Source organism: Pseudophryne corroboree, chromosome 3, assembly GCF_028390025.1.
Source record: "Pseudophryne corroboree isolate aPseCor3 chromosome 3, aPseCor3.hap2, whole genome shotgun sequence".
NCBI lineage: Eukaryota > Metazoa > Chordata > Amphibia > Anura > Myobatrachidae > Pseudophryne > Pseudophryne corroboree.
The window spans coordinates 548212423-548236039 of record NC_086446.1 but is presented as its reverse complement, the minus strand read 5'-3'; the positions used below and the strand labels follow the sequence as shown (position 1 = coordinate 548236039).

Below are 23617 nucleotides of genomic sequence, written 5' to 3'. Positions count from 1 at the left end.
GTGTAGATATATATATATATATATATATGTAGATATATATATATATATATACACACACACACACACACACACATACACATACATACACACACACACACAGACACACTAGTTTTACGGACCGAGCATATACTGGGTCACCTCAGTCCCCACCCCCGTGATTGGCTCCGCCCAGTTCTGGAAACCCCCCCATGCAAATCCTGCGTTTGCCACTGGGGCACCAGCCAAAATCTTGCCTAGGGCATCATATTGGTTAGGGCCAGCTCTGAGTACAGCAGAACAAAGTCTGCTGCTGTTACAGTGTCAGCATTGAGTCCAGCTGTATTGTGTTTCTGTGGGTTTTATAATCACATACTCATTAGCTTGACTTGGCACAACAAGTTGTTTGCATATATTTAGAAAGACCAGCATTGTAGTGAGGACGTTCCTCACTGTGAGAGCACAGCCATTTCAGAAAGAGTCTACAGAGAGATAACTATGTCTAACTTCACTGGAAAGGAAGATTATCAGAAATTATTTAACCCAAAGGCATATCTACACAGTTATTTTCGTTTTGGGGAAGGGACTATGGGAGATGAATTACTGCAGTTTGTATTGAAACACTTAGCAGATGTATTTACTTCAGGTAAGATGACATTTATTTTTCTCTTGTAGTTGTGTACCTGCGAACTGAGCAGTTGGATTTTCTGTGTGGCGAGCTGCTGCACAAAGATAGGTGACCACACTAAATCTGATAAAAAGGAAAGGTACAGTATGTGCTGCGCTCAGCCTGATATGTGTTTTGTAACAATTTAGCAGTTGAAGCTTTTTGTAACAAGTGAATGGTAGACAGATGCAAACTTAAGGATACAATAAATGTTTTACTTTGTTACAAAGGAATAAAAAGCACACATACTAAGATACAATGTATAATCGTATGCAGTAATGAGAAAAATGTAGGAGAAGGGGAGAAAAAACAGGAATAGTAAATGTTTCTAGGGACAGAGGAAGAGAGGGGGAATTGAAAGATTATTCTAGGAGCAGGGGCGCATCTAACTATTGGCCAGGATGGCAGTCACCAGGGGCCCCAGCTGAAGAGAGGTGCAACCTGCGGCCAGTAGGTAGATTCAATTTTAATGGCAGCCGCTGTCCACCCCCTAACACCCCCACCTCACCACCACTGATCATTCCTCACCCGCACTGACCTCCAGGAACGATCATAGCAGGTAGCAGAGGCAGCCACTGTAGCGCGGTGTCGGACTCCGGCACCAATTACAATAATAAACTACAACTCCCAGTAACCCTTGCTGCTGGGAGTTCACTGCAGCAAGAACTGTTGGGAGGTGTAGTTTATGTAGTTTCTTGATTGTAGCGCAATGCCGGACACCGGCTCCAGTTACAGTGGCTGCCGCTGCTGCCTGCTATGGTTGTTCCTGGGCGTCAGTGCAGGTGAGGAACTAACAGTTGGGCGGGAGGGAGGGGTTTGGGGGTAGACAGCTACTGCCTGTTGGTTCTAAAAGTGAAATAACATGGTACATATGTATAATACATTATATTGATCAAATTAAGCACCTTGTGGAGGAGGGCACACAAGCAAGGAGACATCACTGTAGGATTACAGGCATAGTAGGTGGAGTGCTGGAGTGTATGTATGTATGTATGTATGTATGTATGTATGTATCCCGGCGGCAGTATGACAGAAGGAAGGGGGGAGTTGAGCGCAACAAGCCTCTTGCAGGGCTCTCCAGGCTGAGGGCTCAGTGACGAGTATGGGTGTCGTAGACACCCACGCGTGGCAATAGTCCCTGCTAGTCGGCATGCCGACTGTCGGGATTGTAAGTGGACGGGATGTAGTGGGAGGTATTGTGATGTAACTTCATATATATGTTAAGCATAGAGAGAGGGCGTCTCATAACGTAAAACCGACACTTTATTAAAACACACAATATAAGGTACAGCACTGAATGTCCATACCACTATGTAACCAGTGTGGGCTGGTTACCACATGACAGATGTGAAATTACCTCACGGTAATGGGGAATATTAAATATAGGTATATACATATAGTATGTATGTGTATATATGCATATATATATATTATATTAGTATATATTATTTATTACCAGTTATTTATGTAGCACACACATATTCCACAGCGCTTTACAGAGAATGGCCCTCATTCCGAGTTGTTCGCTCGTTATTTTCCTTCGCATCGGTGTGATTTTCCGCTAACTGCGCATGCGCCATGTTCGCACTGCGGCTGCGCCAAGTAAATTTGCTAAGAAGTTTGGTATTTTACTCACGGCATTACAAGGTTTTTTCTTCGTTCTGGTGATCGGAGTGTGATTGACAGGAAGTGGGTGTTTCTGGGCGGAAACTGGCCGTTTTATGGGTGTGTGTGAAAAAACGCTGCCGTTTCTGGGAAAAACGCGGGAGTGGCTGGAGAAATGGGGGAGTGCCTAGGCGAACGCTGGGTGTGTTTGTGACGTCAAACCACGAACGAAACTGACTGAAGTGATTGCAGTGGAAGAGTAAGTCTCGAGCTACTCAGAAACTGCTAAGAAGTTTCTATTCGCAATTTTGCGAATCTTTCATTCGCAATTCTGCTAAGCTAAGATTCACTCCCAGAGGGTGGCGGCTTAGCGTGTGCACTGCTGCAAAAAGCGGCTAGTGAGCGAACAACTCGGAATGAGGGCCCATATTTGGCCATTCACACCAGTCCGGGCCCCAGTAGAGCTTTCAATCTGTATTCCCTACCACATGCACACACATTCACACTAGGGATAATTTTGTTGGGAGCCAATTAACCTACCAGTATATTTTTGGATTGTGGGAGGAAACCCACAAAAGTACGGGGAGAATATACACACTCCACACAGTTAGGGCCATGGTGGAAATTGAACCCATGACCTCAGTGCTGTGAGGCAGTAATGCTAACCATTACATTACATTCTCAAGACATCCCACCAGTAGAACAGACATGTCTTTGGGGGTCATTCCGAGTTGATCGCTAGCTGCCATTGTTCGCTGTGTAGCAATCAGTGAAAAAAATGGCTAATCTGTGCATGCGTATGCACCACAATGTGCACACGCGTCGTACGGGTACAAACTCCTTTGTGGTTTTGCACTGGTTCTAGCGACGATTCCAAACGCACAGCCAATCGCAAGGAGATTGACATAAAGTGGGCGTTTCTGGGTGGCAACAGACCGTTTTCAGGGAGTGTTTGGTAAAACACAGGCGTGGCTGGGCGGGTGTGTAATGTCAAAAGCCGTCCCTCCGTCATTAGAATCAACGCACACAAAGAGTAACTACAGGGCTGGTCTTGTTTTGCACAAAAAGATTTTGCAGGCGCTCTGCTGCACAAGCGTTTGCACTTCTGCAAAGCGAATATACACTCCCCCATGGGCGGCGAAAATGCGTTTGCACGGCTGCTAAAAACTGCTAGCGAGCGATCAACTCAGAATGACCCCCTTTGTCTCTTCTACTGGTGGGATGTCTGGAGAAAGGTTACATTATGTTTTTGTCTATACTGGTGATCCGAGTAAATAAAGCCTGCTGAAAAGTCGCTGGTGAATGCACCTCCTCTTTTTTCTTATTGGAATGGATACATTTTGTATAGCCCGATGTGGTACTCTGGGTTAGCATTTTATTTGAGATATAAAATATATATATATATATATATATATATATATATATATATACACTACTGTGTGGCATAATGTGTACAGGGGTACTACTGTGTAGCATAATGCAAATATTGGACATTGCTGTGCTGTGTAATATTAGTGAGGGATGCCACTGTGTGGTGTAATTTTGTATTTAGGTACTATTGAGTGGCCATGCCCCTTTTTGGCACATGCGCCATATATATTTTAAATATGGATGGGGCATGTGGGGCGCCGGTCCTTTACTTTGCCAGGGGCGCTAGGACCCCTAGATATACCCCTGTCTAGGAGTAATGAGTAAAATTCACAATATAAGAATGATAGGTACACAAATTGAAGCAATTAATTGTGTCACTGTTGACATGAAAGATAATTCCTGTGGACCCAAATTGCGTCTTTGTTTTTTTATTAGTTATTTATTTATTATCCTTTATTTATATGGTGCCACAAAGGTTCTGCAGCGCCTAATTACAGAGCACATAAACGAATAATCAAAAACAGGAAAACAGCAGCTTACAGTTCAGGGATGTGCAGTCAGAGGAGGCAGTGCCTCACCTGTGATTAATTAGTAAAATAATACATAGAATATGTGTCATAAGTATCTTCCTGATGTAATGCAATTTTTTGTGTGTGTGTGAAATGACTTTGATACTGACACTGATAGCAGTGCCTCCCCAGTGGCAAATGCAGGATTTGCATGGGGGGGTTTCCAGAACTGGGTGGAGCCAATCACGGGGGTGGGGACTGAGGTGACCCAGTATATGCTGGGACCGTAAAACTAGTGTGTGTGTGTGTGTGTGTGTGTGTGTGTGTGTATATATATCTACACATATATATATATATATATATATATATCTACACACATATATATATATATATATATATACATACACACACATACATATACACGGGTGGTCTTCAGTATGCCGGCAGTCGGGCTCCCGGCGACCAGCATACCGGCGCCGGGAGCCTGGCCGCCGGCATACCGACACTTATTCTCCCTCGTGGGGGTCCACGAACCCCCTGGAGGGAGAATAGAATAGTGTGGCGCGCGTAGTGTGGCGAGCGCAGCGAGCCCGCAAGGGGCTCATTTGCGCTCGCCACACTGTTGGTAAGCCGGCGGCCGGCCTCCCGGCGCCGGTATGCTGGTTGCCGGGAGGCCGGCCGCCGGGAGATCGTAGTGAACCCATATACACATATACATAGCATATTAAACATGCATACATATATATATATATATACACACACACATACAGTACACATATATATACACATGTATATATATATCTATATATATCTATCATATGTGTGTGTGTGTGTTTATATGTATGTATGTATGTATGTATATACATGTGTGTATATATGTAGACATGGATATATATGTACTATAATTAAAATAAAGTAAACTTTTATTGCACTTGCAAGTGCCACCAGGAAGACAGCAGGCTGCAGAGGACGCTAGGCAGTCATTAATAATACTCATGCAGCTAAAAAAAAAATATATATATATTTTTTTTTAGTGGAGGGGGTTTCTGGGTACTCGGAAACCCCCCCTGGGTGCGCCACTGCCTCCCATACATAATAGGAACGGGGACAGAGCAGAAGGCAGAGCCTAGCACTTTGCTGTAAAAATGGGATTTTAATACCTACCGGTAAATCCTTTTCTCTTAGTCTGTAGAGGATGCTGGGGTCACCATTAGAAACATGGGGTATAGACGGGATCCGCAGGAGACATGGGCACTTTAAGACTTTCAAAGGGTGTGAACTGTCTCCTCCCTCTATGCCCCTCCTCCAGACTCCAGTTATAGGAACTGTGTCCAGGGAGACGGACATTTCGAGGAAAGGATTTATTGTTAAACTAAGGTGAGATTCATACCAGCTCACATCTCAAGCATGCCGCACAACGTGGCATTTCACAGAACACAAGCCAACGGCATGAACAATTTCAGCAACAGGCTGACTATAAACGTAACACAACATGTGTGTAACCGCAAATAATAACTGCGGATACAGTACGCACTGGGACGGGTGCCCAGCATCATCTACGGACTAAGAGAAAAGGATTTACCGGTAGGTATTAAAATTCCATTTTCTCATACGTCCTAGAGGATGCTGGGGTCACCATTAGAACCATGGGGTTATACCAAAGCTCTTAAACGGGAAGGAGAGTGCGGATGACTCTGCAGCACCGATTGTCCAAACTTGAGGTCATCATCGGCCAGGGTATCAAACTTGTAAAACTTTGCAAAAGTGTTTTAACCCAACCAAGTAGCTGCTCGGCAAAGTTGCAATGCCGAGACCCCCCGGGCAGCCGCCCAGGACGAGCCCACCTTTCTAGTAGAATGGGCCTTCACCGATTTTGGTAACGGCAATCCAGCCGTGGAATGAGCATGCTGAATCGTATAACAGATCCAGCGTGCAATGGTCTCCTTGGCAGCAGGACACCCAATCTTGTTGGGAGCATACAGGACAAACAGAGCCTCCATTTTCCTAACCTGAGCTGTTCTGGTTATGGTGGCCAATCCCGGGATCGGGATCCCGGGATTTAGGGCCAAAAATGGCCGGGATTCAATCCCGGGATTGGAAGCTCCAATCCTGGGGATTGAGGGATCAGTGTTGAGCGTCAACAGGATGCTCAGACGCTGCCTAGCTTCCTTGTTCCGGCTCCCCCAGCGCAGCGTGAGAGGTCACGCTGCGCCGTCAGCCGCTGCAGGGAGCCACCAGCAGCGATTAGAGGATGTTCCCCACCCGCCCGCCCCTGGTTATATGGTGAGTTATATGTGCGGGGCGGGCGGGGCGGGGCGAGGGGGCAGCCACATAGCAAAAAGCCAATACCCGGGATTGAAAAAACGGCCCGGGATTGGCTTCCCTAGTTCTGGCGACATAAATTTTCAAAGCTCTGACCACATCCAGAGACTTTGACTCAATTAAGGCGTCAGTAGCCACTGGCACCACAATAGGTTGGTTCGTGTGGAAAGATGAAACCACCTGCGGCAGAAATTGCTGACGTGTCCTCAACTCTGCTCTATCTTCATGGAAGAACAAATAAGGGCTCTTGTGAGACAAGGCCGCTAACTCAGACACCCGCCTTGCGGATGCCAAGGCCAAAAGAATGACCACTTTCCAAGTGAGAAATTTCAACCCCACCTTCTGTAAAGGTTCAAACGAATGTGATTGAAGGAACTGCAACACCATGTTAAGATCCCATGGTGCCACTGGGGGCACAAATGGAGGTTGGATGTGCAACACACCATTCACGAAAGTCTGAACTTCTGGAAGGGAGGCCAATTGTTTTTGAAAAGAAAACCGATAAGGCTGAAATCTGTACCTTAATTGAGCCCAACTTTATACTCGTATCCACACCTGTTTGTAGAAAATTGAGAAAACGTCCTAGCTGAAATTCTTACGTAGGAGCCTTCTTGGATTCACACCAAGAAACATATTTTCTCCAAATACGGTGGTAATGTTTAGACGTCACTCCTTTCTTGGCCTGAATAAGTGTGGGAATGACTTCACTGGGAATACCCTTTCGGGCTAGTATTTGGCATTCAACCGCCATGGCGTCAAACGTAGCCGCGGTAAGTCTTGATACACATACAGCACCTGCTGTAACAGGTCCTCGCGTAGAGGAAGAGGCCAGGGATCTCCTATGAGTATTTCCTGAAGATCTGGATACCAAGCCCTCCTTGGCCAGTCTGGGACAATGAGGATCGCTTGAATCTTTGTTCTTCTTATGATCTTTAGAACTTTTGGAATGAGAGGAAGTGGAGGGAACACATAAACTGATATTGCTTGAGGGCCCCTCAACCTGGAACAATATCTCTGAAGCTTCTTGTTGAGATGAGATGCCATCATGTCTATTTGAGTAATTCCCCAATGATTTGTCACTTCTGCGAAGACCTCTTGATGGAGGCCCCACTCCCCTGGATGGAGATCGTGTCTGCTGAGGAAGTCTGCTTCCCAGCTGTCCACTCCTGGAATGAAGATCGCTGACAGAGCGCTTGTATGCTTTTCTGCGCAGCAGAGAACCTTTGTGGCTTCTGCCATTGCCGCTCTGCTTTTTGTTTAGCCCTGGCAGTTTATGTACGCTACTGCTGTTACATTGTCCGACTGGATCAGTACGGGCAGATTACGAAGAAGATGTTCCGCTTGCAGAAGGCCATTGTAAATGGCCCTTAACTCCAGAATGTTTATGTGGAGACAAGTTTCCTGGCTTGACCATCTTCCTTGGAAGTTTTCCCCCTGTGTGACTGCTCCCCATCCTCGGAGACTTGCATTTGTGGTTACTAGGATCCAGTCCTGGATCCCGAACCCGGAGGTGAGAGCTGTGCAGCCACAACAGGAGTGAGATTCTGGTCTTGGAAGACAGGATTATCTTTCGGTGCATGTGCAGGTGGGATCCGGACCACTTGTCCAACAGGTCCCACTGAAACACTCTGGCATGGAATCTGACAAACTGAATGGCCTAGTAGGCCACAACCATCTTCCCCAGCAACCGAGTGCATTGATGGATTGACACTCTTTCTGGTTTCAGAATTTGTTTGACCAGACTCTGAAGTTCCAGAGCCTTTTCCACTGGAAGAAAAACTCTGTGTAGTTCTGTATCCAGTATCATTCCCAAAAACGACAACCGCGTCTTTGGAATCAACTGTGATTTTGGCAAGTTTAGGAGCCAACCATGTTGTTGAAGAACTGTCAGGGAGAGTGCAATGTTGTGCACCAACTGGTCCCTGGATCTTGCCTTTATCAGGAGATCGCCCAAATACGGGAAAATCATGACTCCTTGCTTGCGAAGGAGAACCATCATTTCCGCCATCACTTTGGCGAAAATCCTCGGAGCCGTGGACAGACCAAACGGCAACGTCTGAAATTGGTAATGACAATCCTGAATTGCAAACCTCAGGTAAGCCTGATGCAGAAGATAAATGGGAACATGTAAGTAGGCATCCTTTATGTCCACTGACACCATAAAATTCCCTTCCTCCAGACTGGAGATCACTGCTCAGAGAGACTCCATCTTGAGTTTGAATTTTTTAGGTAGAAATTGAGGGATTTCAGGTTTAGGATCGGTCTGACTGAGCCATCCGGCTTCAGGACCACGAACAGGCTTGAATAAAAGCCTTCTCCCTGTTGTGATGGGGGAACCATGACAATGACCTGATTTTGACACAACTTTTGTATTGCGTTGCATACTACCTCCCTGTCCGGAAGAGAAGCTGGTAAGGCCGATTTAAAAAATCGGCGAGGGTAAACGTCTTGAAACTCCAGTTTGTACCCTTGGAATACTATTTGTAAAACCCATGGGTCCAGGTCCGAATGAAACCAGAACTGACTGAAGAGTTTGAGACGTGCCCCCACCGGTGCGGACTCCCGCAGAGGAGCCCCAACGTCATGCGGTGGACTTGGCAGAAGCCGGGGAAGACTTCTGCTCCTGGGAACCCGACAAGGCTGGTGATCTTTTACCTCTTCCCCTTCCTCTAGTAGCAAGGAAGGAAGAACCTCGCCCTTTTCTGTATTTATTGGGCCGAAATGACTGCACCTGATAGTGGTGTGTTTTATTTTGTTGTGGAGGAAGATAAGGCAAAAAAGATGACTTACCCATGGTAGCTGTAGATACCAAATCAGCGAGGCCGTCACCAAACAAGGCACCACCTTTATATGGTAGAGATTCAATATTTTTCTTCTAATCAGCATCAGCATTCCATTGGTGAATCCACAATGCTCGCCTAGCTGAGACTGCCATGGCATTGGCTTTTGATCCCAAAAGGACAATATCTCTCGCAGTTTCTTTTAGGTATGCTGCAGCGTCCTTGATATAACCCAGCGTCAAGAGGATGCTATCCCTATCTAGGGTATCTATATCAGATGATAAGTTATCTGCCCACTTTTCGATAGCACTACTCACCCACGCAGATGCAATGACAGGTCTGAGTAGCGTACCTGTGGTCGCATGAATGGACGTCAACGTAGTTTCTTGCTTACGATCCGCAGGGTCCTTAAGAGCTGCCATGCTGGGTGACGGGAGAGCCACCTTTTTAGACAAACGTGATAGGGCCTTGTCTACAATGGGGGGTGACTCCCACTTTTCCCTATCCTCAGAGGGAAACGGATAAACCACCGGAATCCTTTTGGGAATCTGAAACTTTCTGTCAGGGCTTTCCCAGACTTTTTCAAATAGTGTTCAGTTCTTGAGAGGGAGGAAACGTTATCTCAGGTTTCTTTTCCGTATACATACAGACCCTTTTATCAGGAACAGCAGGGTCCTCAGTGATATGTAATACATCTTTAACCACCACAATCATGTACTGAATGCTCTTTGCCAATTTTGGATCTAATCTGGAATCACTATATTCGACACTGGAATCAGTGTCCGTGTCGGTACCAGTATCTGCCAACTGGGCAAAAGTAAGTTTTTGTGACCCCGAGGGGTCCTGGACTTGTAATAACACATCATCCACAGATTTCTTCCATGCCTGGGCAGTGGCGTAAGTTCATCCCCGTCGCCTGGAGGCAAGTAAGAGTTTGGTGCCCCCAACCCTCGAAAAAAGTGCCAGGACAGAGGTATCAGGGACAGTACTGAGATGAAAGGGAAAGACCAGTGGGGCCAGGACAGACTAAGACAGAGGGAACAGGCACAGGACAGAGGTGACAGGGCCAGGACGAAACAGAGGGCCAGGAAAGATGGGTGACAGGACCACGACAGAGGGGACAGGCAGAGTACAGGGATGACAGGGCCATGACAGAATAGAGGGGACAGGAGAGAAGGGTGTCAGGGACAGGACAGAGGTGACAGGGCCAATACAGCGAGGACAGGGACAGTCCAGTGGGGAAGAACAAAACTGACAGGACCAAGATAGAGGTGACAGGGACAAGAGAGAGGTGATAGGACCAGGACAGAGGGGAAGGGGACAGGACAGGACAGGACAGGAAAGTGGTGACATGGGCAGAACCAGGACAGAAGTACCAGGACAGAACTGAAGGGATAGGAGAGACGGTTAGCAGGGTCAGGACGGGATGGCAGGGACTGAACAGAGGGCACAGAACTGAAGGGTCAGCAGAGAGAGATGATAAGACCAGCAGCACAGAGGTGACAGGGATAGGACAGGGGTGCCAGTGACAGAGGTGGCAGGGATGGGACAGTACAGGGGTAGGAAAGAGGGGTGACAGGTCCAGCACAGATGTGACAGGGACTGGACAGAGGGGACAGGGTCAGAACAGAAGTGTCAGCTGAGAGAGATGACAAGGCCAGCAGCACAGAGGTGACAGTAACAGGAAGAGGGGAGACAGGGCCAGCACAGAGGTGGCAGGGATGGGACAGTACAGGGGTAGGAAACAAGGGTGACAGGTCCAGCACTGATGTGACAGGGACTGGACAGAGGGGACATGGTCAGAACAGAAGTGTCAGCTGAGAGAGATGACAAGGCCAGCAGCACAGAGGTGACAGTAACAGGAAAGAAGGGAGACAGGGCCAGCACAGAGGTGGCAGGGATGGGACAGTACAGGGGTAGGAAACAAGGGTGACAGGTCCAGCACAGATGTGACAGGGACTGGACAGAGGGGACATGGTCAGAACAGAAGTGTCAGCTGAGAGAGATGACAAGGCCAGCAGCACAGAGGTGACAGTAACAGGAAAGAGGGGAGACAGGGCCAGCACAGAGGTGGCAGGGATGGGACAGTACAGGGGTAGGAAACAAGGGTGACAGGGCCAGCACAGGTGTGACAGGATCAGGACATGGATGACAGGGACTGGACAGAGGGGACAGGGTCAGAACAGAAGTGTCAGCTGAGAGAGATGACAGGGCCGGTAAGAGGTGACAAGGACAGGACAGGGGTGACAGGAGAGAGGGGAGGCAGGGCCAGCACAGAGGTGCAGGTACAGGACAAGGGTGACAGGAGAGAGGGTAGGCAGGGCAAGTACATAGGTGCAGGGAAAGGACAGAGGTGAGAGGGACAGGAGAGAGGGGAGACAGGGCCAACACAGAGGTGGCAGGGATGGGAACAGGACAGGAGAGAGGGGAGGCAGAGTCAGGTTTAGGCTTAGGCTTCGTTAAACGACCCTGTGAGCGGTGACAGCAGCAGGTGTTCTGTCATCTCCCTCACATGTTCCCCCTCTCCCAAATGGCTTGCACTTACATCGGGTACAGTTTTCAGGAGTCCACGCTCCTGACTGGAACAGCCTCGCTTTTCCCCACAGTGCACTGTCTCCTGGCAGGCTGCTGCTACAGTATGTGTACTGGCGGGCAGCGGCTTAGTCGCGGAAGGATGTCACGTGACACCCGCGACCCAGGCCAGAGCACAGCAACAGAGAACACAGAGACGAGGATTGAGCGCCGCTGATGCTGTTAGGCACTCGCTCGGCTCCTCTAGCAGCGCCTGCTGCACTACACTACAGAAATGAATCATGTGTGGACGGAACGGGGGACAACAGAGCAAGTGCCGTGCCCCCTTCAGGGCAAGGAGCCCGGCTGCAACGGACTCTGCTATCTCCGGGAGTTCTGCCCCTGTGCCTGGGTCTGAGACTCTGACTTAGCTAATCTCTTACTAATAAGAGCCACATTAGCATTCAAAGCATTCAAAACATTTACCCAATCAGGAGTCGGTGGTGCCGTCAGGGTCACCCCCACAGCCGTTTGTGTTCCTAATACAGCCTCCTCCTGGGAAGAGCATTCAGACATGTCGACTCACGTGTACCAAAACACCCACAGACACACCGGGCATATAGGGGACAGACCTACAGTAAAGTCTGTCAGAGAGACACAGAGGGGATTTGCCAGCTCACAACCCAGCGCCAAATGAACGGGTCTGAAAACACTAAAAAATGCCCCAGACCTGTAGCGCTTTAAATATCAAATATATTGCACCAAATTATACTGTGCCCCCCCCCCCCCCATTTTGCACCCTGATACTTGTCAGCAGTGTGAGGAAGGACCCCCCCCCCCCCCGTGCCCTGCACCCTGCAGTGCTGTGTGTGTGGGAGCATGGCGCACAGCGTTCCGTTCGCTGCGCGGTACCTCAGAATGACATCACTGAAGTCTTCTTTTCTTCTGCTACTCACCTGTCTTCTGATTTCTGGCTCTGTAAGGGGGTGACGGCATGCTGTGGGAGTGAGCATCTAGGCGTACCCAGCAATCAGCACCCTCAGGAGCTAATGGTGTCCTGTCAGCCAGAAGCAGAGCCATTGAACTCACTAGAAGTTGGTCATACTTCTCTCCCCTAAGTCCCACGAAGCAGGGAGACTGTTGCCAGCAGACACCCTGAAAATAAAAAACCTAACATAAGTCTTTTTCAGAGAAACTCAGTAGAGCTCCCCTGTAGTGTGTCCAGTCTCTCTGGGCACAATTCTAAAACAGGAGTCTGGAGGAGGGGCATAGAGGTAGCAGCCAGTTCACATCCTTTGAAAGTCTTAAAGTGCCCATGTCTCCTGCGGATCCTGTCTATACCCCATGGTTCTAATGGTGACCCCAGCATCCTCTAGGACGTATGAGAAAGCCCATTGAAAAACATGGAGAAAGCGGCACTGAAAAAAGTGCCTTGCTGACAGGGACACCACCCCCATGTCCGCTGTCCAATCACCCAGACGTGGCGCGAGGCGGAAGTTGGGACGGGAGCAGCGGTGGCTCTGCAGTGGCTGCTGCTCTCCCCTGTCATCCCCGCCGGCTCCGTCCCCCCCCATCCGCTCAGAAGAACCAGGCGTCTCATCTCTGTGCGGCTCTCCCCTGTCATTGTCCGGCGGCTCCATCCTCCCCTCTCGCTCACAGGAACCAGGGGTCTCAACTCTGTGCGGCTCTCCCCTGTCATTGTCCGGCAGCTCCTTCCCCTCCCCCTGCTGACGGGCACCTCTCCTCTGTGCGGCTCTGCCCTGTCCTCCTCCAGCAGCTCCGTCCACACACAGCACCAGCAGGCAGGTGTGTCTCTTCCTCTCACCTTCTCTCCTTCTCCCCCTCCCCCTCTCTCCCTCCCTCTCTCCCTCTCCTTTCCCCCCCTCCTATGGATTGAAGTTTTTATGTGTAAATTACTTATTTTACAGGTATTGGATTCTACATGGACAAGTGGACGTGATCGGCGTGGGATGTAGGTAAGTAATCTCTCTCATTTTTACAGGTACTCCTATTGGATTCTACTGGACAAGTGGACATGACCGGCGTGGGATGTAGGTAAGTAATCTCTCTAATTTTTACAGGTCCCCCTATTGGATTCTACATGGACAAGTGGATGTGACCGGCGTGGGATGTAGGTAAGTATGTGTGAGTGTGTAAGTGTGTTATAATAAAATTTTACATTCACGGTGTGTGTGTTGTGTTTTTCTTTGGGTATTTTTTTGTTGTAGAACTACAGGTACCAGCGGACCTGTTATTTCCCCGCATGCTGGTACTTTAGGTTCTCCAAGTACCAGCAAGTGGGGGAGGCTTGCTGGCCCTTGTAGTTCCACAACAAAAAACAATATTATTTTTTACACACTTATGGCTATCAGCCTGGTACCCACCGCCCAGGGGTTCTGGGGACAGCCTTGTGCTTCACCCCTGGCCCTTGGGTGCCTGAAGGGGGGGGGACCCTTTGATTTAAGGGGTCCCCACTCCTCCAGGGAACTCCGGCTAGGGGTGACTAGTTGGGGGGGTAATGCCACGGCCGCAGGGAGCTACATAAATGTGTCCCCCGGCTGTGGCATTATGTCCCTGGCTAGTGGAGCCCGGTGCTGGTTTTAAAAATACAGGGTACCCCTACATCTTTTGTCCCCTGTATTTTTGGAACCAGGACCGGACTAAGAGTCTTAATACGGGGAACCCCTGTCCATTTCCCCCCCCAGTATTTAAGCAACCAGGACTGGCTCAAAGAGCCCGAGGCTGGTTATACTTAGGAGGAAGGACCTCACACATTTTTTTTTATTTTTTTTTAACCCATTCAGACCCTTCTCCATCAAGTTACTGGAAGCCCTGGACAACAAAATTGCATTCATGTCCTCCTCCCACTCCCTTACCAGCCCCAAACACTAATTTTTATTTTTTTATGATAGGCAGGAAGCGGGCATTGGCGGCATCGGACTGAGATGCAAATTAGTGGCGGAGGGCTTGGTCAGTTGATGGTGGCCGAGTTTGTAAGCAATTGACGTGGCAGCGGGCATCGGCTCAGAGGCAGTAGCGGGGGTTGGCTCGGCGGTGGTAGGGGTCATCGTCAGGATTCGGCAGACATTATGGTAGTTCCTCACCAGCCACTAACCTCACCGCATGCCAAAGCAGTTGATGACAATATAGGACAAGTACAGGGTAAATACGGGGGGCTATGGGGGCAAGTGATCCGGGCGCAGGATTGGAAAGGGTGCTGGGATCCGGCTACGTCTGATACAGCAAAAGAAGGAAGGGGAGGAACATGGGATTTGTAGTAATATCTGTTACTGGTTAGACTTGGAGCTGTAACAGAGAGACCACAAATCCCATGAGGCATTTCACCCTGCAGAGAGATGGCCGCCACTGGAGCTGCAGTAGTCGGCTATCCAGAGCTGCGAAGCTACCCGCCCTAGCTGTGACTGGCTGCTGAGCTTTCTCCAGCCCCATGCTGCCCTGCATTCAGCGCTGAGTCGCTGACACCAGCAGTGATTGATTCAAGCAGCCCAGTACCCTTCACCTCCATCTGATTAAAGAGTGAGAGGACTGGAGGTAAAACACACACACACGCACGCGCACGCGCGCGCGCGCTCTGGTGTAAACCCCTGCAGCTCATGTAAACTAGTGTAAGTTTATAGATATTGCCTTAATATATAATGCTGAGACTGTTTATTTATACCACTGTGACAGCTACAGATTTATATATATAGATATATATATATATATATATATATATAGAGAGAGAGAGAGAGATTTTATATATATATATATATATATATATATAAAATCTTTCTCTCTCTCTCTCTCTCTCTCTCTCTATATATATATATATATATATTCTATGTTATCTTTATTGTGATGCTATCTCCGAACCAACATTAAGGAGAAGGAGGAGACGATTGTGAATCACCTACAATTGTTTTCAACGCTAAAAGTCATACTGCTAAAAGTGTGGAATAACACATCTCCTCTGTATTAATTCTGACATTGAGTTTGTTTTAATAGATTTTTTATGATGGAACATGTTATCAATATGTTTTAAATATTGTAACCATTTAAGGGTTAAAAACTAGTTGTTGATATTTATTTATTATTTATTACCAGTTATTTATATAGCGCACACAAATTCCGCAGCGCTTTACAGAGAATATTCGGTCATTCACATCAGTCCCTGCCCCAGTGGAGCTTACAATCTATATTCCCTATCACATGTACACGCACACACATTCATGCTAGGGTTAATTTTGTTGGGAGCCAATTAACCTACCAGTATATTTTTGGATTGTGGGAGGAAACCGGAGTACCCGGAGGAAACCCACGCAAGTACGGGGAGAATATACAAACTCCCCACAGTTAGGGCCATGGTGGGAATCGAACCCATGACTTCAGTGCTGTGAGGCAGTAATGCTAACCATTACACCATGATATGACCCTTTGGCGCCGATTCTCCTATTGTCATACATTTTTATCTTCAGTTCCTCCTAACAGGGAACTTAGTTGAATTAGGCTGCCTTCATTAAATTGCCCATGTATCAATTAAAGTGATGGTCTTAATTGAGTTAATTCACTAGCGCAGAGGGAGAGTATTTGTTCTATCTATCTATCTATCTATCTATCTATCTATCTATATATATATATATATATATATACATACTGTGTGTGTTTTACTGGGGTCTGCTTGTCTGAGGGATATTATGGAGCATATTATCTCTCCCTCTCCTTTCTTCCATATCTCTCTCCCCTTCTCCTCTGTTAATGAGTGGTATTACTGTACTTTGTAATGAGAACAAGGTTGGTATAGTTTTGAATTTTGTTGTTGTTTTTTGTTATTTATTTATTCTATTTTTTATCTATTTATTTACTTGTATTATTATAATTGTTTTTTTATTTTATTTATTATTATTTATTTATTTTGGGAGGGGGTGGGGTGTGCGCTAAATTATTGTCTTCCCCGGGTGCCGTAAATCCTAGCTTCGGCCCTGACTTTGTGTAGCAGTAATTTTCTCCTCCAACGCGTTTCAACCGATACAGGTATTCTTCTGGGAGTTGTGAGTGGTGGGTGTTTCCGTGCTTCTTACTTCTAGTGTCCAGTGTTGTTTGATTAGTAGAGGGTTCAGTAATTGTGGTTCCTGATTGGGTACGCGGCATATTAATTGCTGGGGGCCACTTTTTTACTTTTGCTGGTGTGCTACATGTCAATTGAAATGAGCTGCTCCTTTCTTTTCGTTGTTAGTGAACTGGGCAACAGTGTATAGAATTTTTAGGTAAAAAATGAATGTATTCCATTTTGGAATAAGGCTGTAACATAACAAAATGTGGAAGAAAGTGAAGCACTGTGAATACTTTCTGGAGATACTGTATTTTGCCCTGTCCTTGGCCAAGCTTTGCATTTGGTCTAGACCGAGTTGGATGGGGAGTGTAGATGTGACCAAAGTACACTAAAATCATGTTGTCATGAATAAAATCATTGTATGGCCATCTGATAGGTGGACATGGATGGGGGAGACTAGTGGGTGGTCAATCTTTTGGTGCGGGTAGCAAGCAGATGATAATGATGGTCACTGAACCTGTCTAAGATGCACTCAGGATTACAGTCTGCTCAACATTAATTTTTTTGTTAAAAAAATATATGAATCCTACATAAAGTTACCCCTCCATCGATCTAAGCACCTCCTGTATCACATCAGCATAGTACTGATGCGAAACATAATTTGCTCCTTGGCAGCCTTGTTGTGCATGTGCGATGATGACCAGAAATAGCGGGATTGCATATAGCACCATCCAGGTTGCTATCAGGTGACCGGCATTTGGGATCCTGGAGGTCACCATACCGACCCGGGGATCCCGGCCACCAGAATGCCGGCAGGGGGTGAGTGCAGCAGAGCGCCTTGTGGGCTTGCTGTGCTCGCCACAGATTCTGTTCCCACTGTATGGGTATCGTTGTCACCCACAAGTGGAAATAGTCCCTGTTAGTCGGCATGCTGACTGTCGGGCTGGCCAGAGTTTGGGATTCCGGCATCGGTATAGTGACCGGCGGGATCCCGACTGCCGGTCACATGACTACATCACCATCACACTTTGCAGCTACAGATTTATGGTTTAAATTTTGGTAGGAAGTAAATTATTGTAGTAGGATTATCTTGAAAGGAGAGACGTACAACTGTATGTGTCTTCCAAGAACACCAAGGGACTGTGATAGTACCTATTTTAAGGCATGGTTTAGGTTTCTTTACATTGAAGCCTTCCAAACCTGTCTTAGTGGTGAGCAAAGGTCAGGTTGGTGAGCAAAGGTCCTTAGTGTAGGGAGCAGCTAAATATCAAGAATTTGGTAAGCCACTGTCAGCAAAGGAGAGCAGCCATTATAATGGAGGGACTGGAGGAGGTGAGGGGATCAGGGGTTGATTATAGAGGGGAGATGAGGAAGAAGGGCATGTTCTTTAAGCCCTGAGACTGGGTGGGAAGAAAGAGAAGGTGAGAATGTCAGATAAAGTGGGAGAGGTAGGAGTGGAGATGGGCTCAATGTTGTGTATAGAATACATTTTGGAGGTCTAGTGGGAGGAAATATGAGACAGTATAACTGCTTAGAGAGAAAAATGCAAAACTGTAGATGGAGCAAGAGTATATTTGGAGATAGCAGGGTGAAATGTAATACCAACTGAAGAGGCACTGACCTATGCTGATAGCTACAACTTTGGTTGAGGAAAGAGGTGATGGCATGGTCATTAATGCAGAAAGATGTGGTAGTGCAAGAGAGGTCGGTGATGGAGAGAAGAATGTCCAAGGTATAGCTGATGCAACATTTTGCTTAGTGAGAGTAGCCAAATGAAAGTGGGAAGAGCTAGAGGGATGATCAATGTTGAAAGATAAGTATTGATGGTCGTGGGGGGGGGGGGTTGTTGTTAATGAAAGTGAAGTGACAGTACAAACAAACTGGTTGCTGTGGTGGGAGGGGGAAGAAGTCCATTGCTTACTTTTGATAAATGACTCTGTTCACAAGCAGTTTGTCAAGCAATTTGGAAGGTTTTTCTCAACACACAGCTATTCAGTTTAGTAGATATGAAGTAAAATATTTGCATCCATATATATATATATATATATATGAACGTTTTCTTTTACTTACATTTTTCATGTGCAGGTAAAGTAAAAGGTGAAACTCTAATAGATATCGGGACCGGTCCAACCATCTACCAGCTCCTGTCAGCATGTGAAGCCTTTAAGGACATCATTGTCTCTGACTTTACTGATAAAAACCGAGAGGAGTTTAATCTATGGCTCATGAATCAACCTGGAGCATTTGATTGGAGTGCAATTGGGAAATATGTGTGTCACCTGGAAGGAGACAGGTACAGCGCAATGCACAACATGCCACACTGTGGCTCAGACTACATCCCAGAGCAGCATTTCTTTTATATAAATAAGGCTCATTATTCTTATCTAGAATGGAATTTAGGAATTTCCATAACAATTGGTGGAATTTAGGAATTTCCATAACAATCGTAACCTTTACAGCTTAGAACTAGGACTCACTGAACTGAAGAGCTTGCATGCAGCACTGCAATGTTTTTCTAAGTCAGTTTGGCTATTGTATTAGATTAAATATACTGTTTTACAAGTGTTGTAAATACATATTTAAAGAACTGTTAAAGATAATATCTTTATAACTTTTTTGCATCAATAGTCAAAAAGGTAACATCATAAGGTCATTAAATTCAGACTAAAGGCCTAATTCAGACCTGATCGCTGGGCTGCTAATTTTGCTGTCCTGCGATCAGATAGCCGCCGCCCCCAGGGGGAGTGTAAATTTGCTGTGGAAGTGTGCGGTCGCATGTGTAGCTGAACTGTAAAAATCCACTTTGTGTAGTCTGTGTGCAACCCAGGACTTACTCCTCCAGTGCGAAGAGAACGGGCTAATCGGGGCCGGAGCTCTCGTCAGATACCCTCCCTGAAAACGCTTGGGCATGCCTGCGTTTTCCAGAACACTCCCATTAAACGCTCAGTTGCCACCCACAAATGGCCTCTTCCTATCAATCACCTTGCAAACGCTCGTGTGATCTGATTTTTTTGCACCATCCCGTCGCTGACAGGCAATGCCCGTTGTTGCTGTCCGACACTCATGCACATTGCGGTGCATACACATGTGCAGTTATGACCTGATCGGCCACTGTGCAAAAACGCACAGCAGCGATCAAATCTGAATTACCCCCTAAATGCAGCGCACACATAATTCATATCATGTACAATAAGAAATGCTGTCATTAACTTACATTGACACTTTACCTTGGTCAGTGCTAGGTAATTAACATGCGTGCCTGCTCTGAACTGAACTTGTTCTGCCCTGCTCCATCTGCCTGTTCATAATTACCTTGTACAGACCCAATGGCCCTCATTCCGAGTTGATCGGTCGCAAGGCGAATTTAGCAGAGTTACACACGCTAAGCCGCCGCCTACTGGGAGTGAATCTTAGCTTCTTAAAATTGCGACCGATGTATTCGCAATATTGTGATTACTAACTACTTAGCAGTTTCAGAGTAGCTCCAGACTTACTCTGCCTGTGCGATCAGTTCAGTGCTTCTCGTTCCTGGTTGACGTCACAAACACACCCAGCGTTCGCCCAGGCACTCCCACCGTTTCTCCGGCCACTCCTGCGTTTTTTCCGGAAACGGTAGCGTTTTCAGCCACACGCCCCTGAAACGCCGTGTTTCCGCCCAGTAACACCCATTTCCTGTCAATCACATTACGTTCGCCGGAGCGATGAAAAAGCCGTGAGTAAAATTACTTTCTACATAGCAAAGTTACTTGGCGCAGTCGCAGTGCGAACATTGCGCATGCGTACTAAGCGGATTTTCATTGCGATGCGATGAAAAATACCGAGCGAACAACTCGGAATGAGGGCCCATGTTCATTCTGTCTTCTTTCTCCATATTTCCGTCTGCCTGCTTGATATTACTATGTACAACCTGATCTGCCCTCACCATGCATTCCTCCATTGCCTGTTTACTACTGTGTACTACTGTTTGTTGAATACTGCATATGACCATTGATGTCGCTCTGGTCTCCCATTACATTATCTCTGCATCTTGCTCTCAATGAACTGGGTATTTGTTACTAATCTGATTGCTGGAAGTCTGTGATCAGAATTGAAAGAGTCACATGTATTGTTGTCAGGGCCGGTTCTAGCCCTTGTGGCGCCCTGAGCAAAAACAGGGGCGTGGCTTCATACAGGGGCGTTGTCCATTACGCCCCCTGTAGAGTTGTGACCCCATATGTGCCCCCTGTAGTGTTTTGCCCCATATGTGTCCCCTGTAGCGTTTTGCCCCCATTTGTGTCCCCTGTAGAGTTGTGACCCCATATGTGCCCCCTGTAGTGTTTTGCCCCATATGTGTCCCCTGTAGCGTTTTGCCCCCATTTGTGCCCCCTGTAGAGTAGCGCCGCTTAAAAAAAATAAAAAAAAATAAAAATTAATACTTACTATCTCCGCTCCTGATTCCCGACTGCTTCTGTCCTCCGCCGCACCGCTCCTCGGATCTATGGGAGAGACGTCATGACGTCTCTCCCATAGCACAGCATAGACACTAGAGGTCAATTATGACCTCTAGCGTCTATGTGCCAGTCTCACATTGCTGTGCGGTGCATGATGATGTCATCGCGCACCACACAGCAAAGGTCCTCTACACGAAGGGAAACTAGACGGGTAGCATCTACCCGTCTAGTTTCCTTCACAGCACCGGGGGGCACTGACCAACACTAGCGGATCTTGCCATGGCGCGGCGCCCTCCGGGCAAAAGTCCCGTGTGCCCGTGGCAAGATCTGCTACTGATTGTTGTGGTTGCTCATTATACTGTATGTTACATTCTGAAATGTATCCTTGTCATAGTTCTTCTCTGTAAATAGGTAACACAGCCTTGTTGCCTGTGACAGCATGATCACATATCATATGCCCTGATATCTTATTAATCTCCCTCTCTCTCTACAGTAGTTAGAAGCAGTGTCTTCTAACCAAGTAAGTGTATTTAAAACAATGGCCCATGTAAACTTTCATTTGGGGTGACCCCGCAAAGTGTCTCCAGTGGCTGTGGCATTATCCTCTGCTAGTTGAGCCCAGTGGTGGTTCTTTAAATATGGACAACCCCTGCACATTTTTTTTCTCTGGATTATAGGACCAGGGACGGCTATTTGTCCCGACGCTGGTTATGCTTTTGTGGGGGAGGAGGAGGCGGGGGGGGACCCAAGCAATGTTGTTTTTTTCTTCTGATTTATAACACTTTCTTTACATTTACACACAGAGAAGCACCGCACAGATCACACTGATCTGTGCAGGCTTCTGCAAAAAACAGGCAGGTGGATTGAATTTGGGTACAACATGACTGAACTTGCACACAATTGGACACTATTGCATAAATAGACCATCAGAAAACACAATTCTGTCAAACATGATTATTTCTCATACGTCCTAGAGGATGCTGGGGACACTTTAAGAACCATGGGGTATAGACGGGATCCGCAGGAGACATGGGCACTTTAAGACTTTCAAAGGGGTGTGACCTGGCTCCTCCCTCTATGCCCCTCCTCCAGACTCCAGTTTAGAATCTGTGCCCAGGCAGACTGGATGCACTCTGAGGAGCTCTACTGAGTTTCTCTGAAAAAGACTTTGTTAGGTTTTTATGTTCAGGGAGAACTGCTGGCAACAGTCTCCCTGCTTCATAGGACTTAGGGGAGAGAAGTCAGACCTACTTCTGTGAGTTTAAAGGCTCTGCTTCTTTGGCTACAGGACACCATTAGCTCCTGAGGGTCTGATCGCTAGGTACGCCTAGATGCTCGTTCCCAGAGCCCGCCGTCACCCCCCTTGCAGAGCCAGAAGTCAGAAGACAGGTGAGTAGAAGAAGATCAGAAGACTTCAGTGACAGCTTTGAGGTACCGCACAGCGATCGCACGCTGCGCGCCATGCTCCCACACACAGCGGCACTACAGGGTGCAAGGCCGTGGGGGGCATTTTCTCTTCACAAGGCTGCAGAAACGCTGGTCCTTCTCACACTGCTGTACAAGTAACAGGGTGCAAAACGGGGGGGAGGGGGCACAGTTGTTTTGGTGCATTATATGTAACTTATAAAAGCGCTGCAGGTCTGGGACATTCTCTGAGGTGTTTTCAGTCCGGGATTAGGCGCTGGGGTGTGGGCTGGCAATACTCCCTCTGTGTCTCTCTGAGAGGCTTTACTGTGGGTCTTTCCCCTATAGGCCAAGTGTGTCTGCGTGTGGTGGGTGCACGTGTGTCGGCATGTCTGAGGCGGAGTGCTCTTCCCAGGAGGAGACTATGTTAGGGACACAAACGGCTGTGGGAGTGACCCTGTCGGCACCGCCGACACCGGATTGGGTGAATGTTTTGAGTGCCTGAATGCTAATGTGGCTCTGATAAATAAAAGATTGGATAAATCTGAGTCCCAGAACCAGGCTTGGAAGAAATCCGTAGAGGATGTGTTGTTTCAAGTCCAGACCCCCTCGGGGTCACAAAAACGTTCATTTGCCCAGCTGGCAGATACGGATTCCGACACGGACACTAAAGTGATGCCAGATTAGGTCCAAAACTGGCAAAGAGCATTCAGTACATGATTGTGGCTATAAAAGATGTATTACATATCACTGAGGACCCTACTGTTCCTGATACTAGGGTCTGTACGTATAAAGGGAAGAAACCGGAGGTAACATTTCCTCCCTCTCATGAACTGAACACGCTTTGTGAAAAGGTTTGAGAAAATCCTGAAAAAAAGTTTCAGATTCCCAAAAGGATTGTAGTGGCGTATCAGTTTCCCTCTGGGGATAGGGAAAAATGGGAGTCACCCCCCATTGTGGACAAAGCTCTGTCACGGCTGTCCAAAAAGGTG

At 47.3% G+C, this 23617-nt stretch overlaps 1 protein-coding gene across 1 annotated transcript in view; it reads left to right on the top strand.

Annotated features, from left to right (window-relative positions):
* Positions 1-388: 388 nt before the first annotated feature.
* The window catches only part of LOC135056290 (nicotinamide N-methyltransferase-like), a 40280-nt gene continuing 17051 nt past the window's right edge, over positions 389-23617 (top strand). Inside the window, exons 1-2 of the mRNA XM_063961245.1 lie at positions 389-622; positions 18877-19084. Coding sequence (XP_063817315.1) covers positions 475-622; positions 18877-19084 — 356 coding nt within the window. The 5' untranslated portion in view covers positions 389-474. The remainder of the gene's footprint in view (positions 623-18876; positions 19085-23617) is intronic.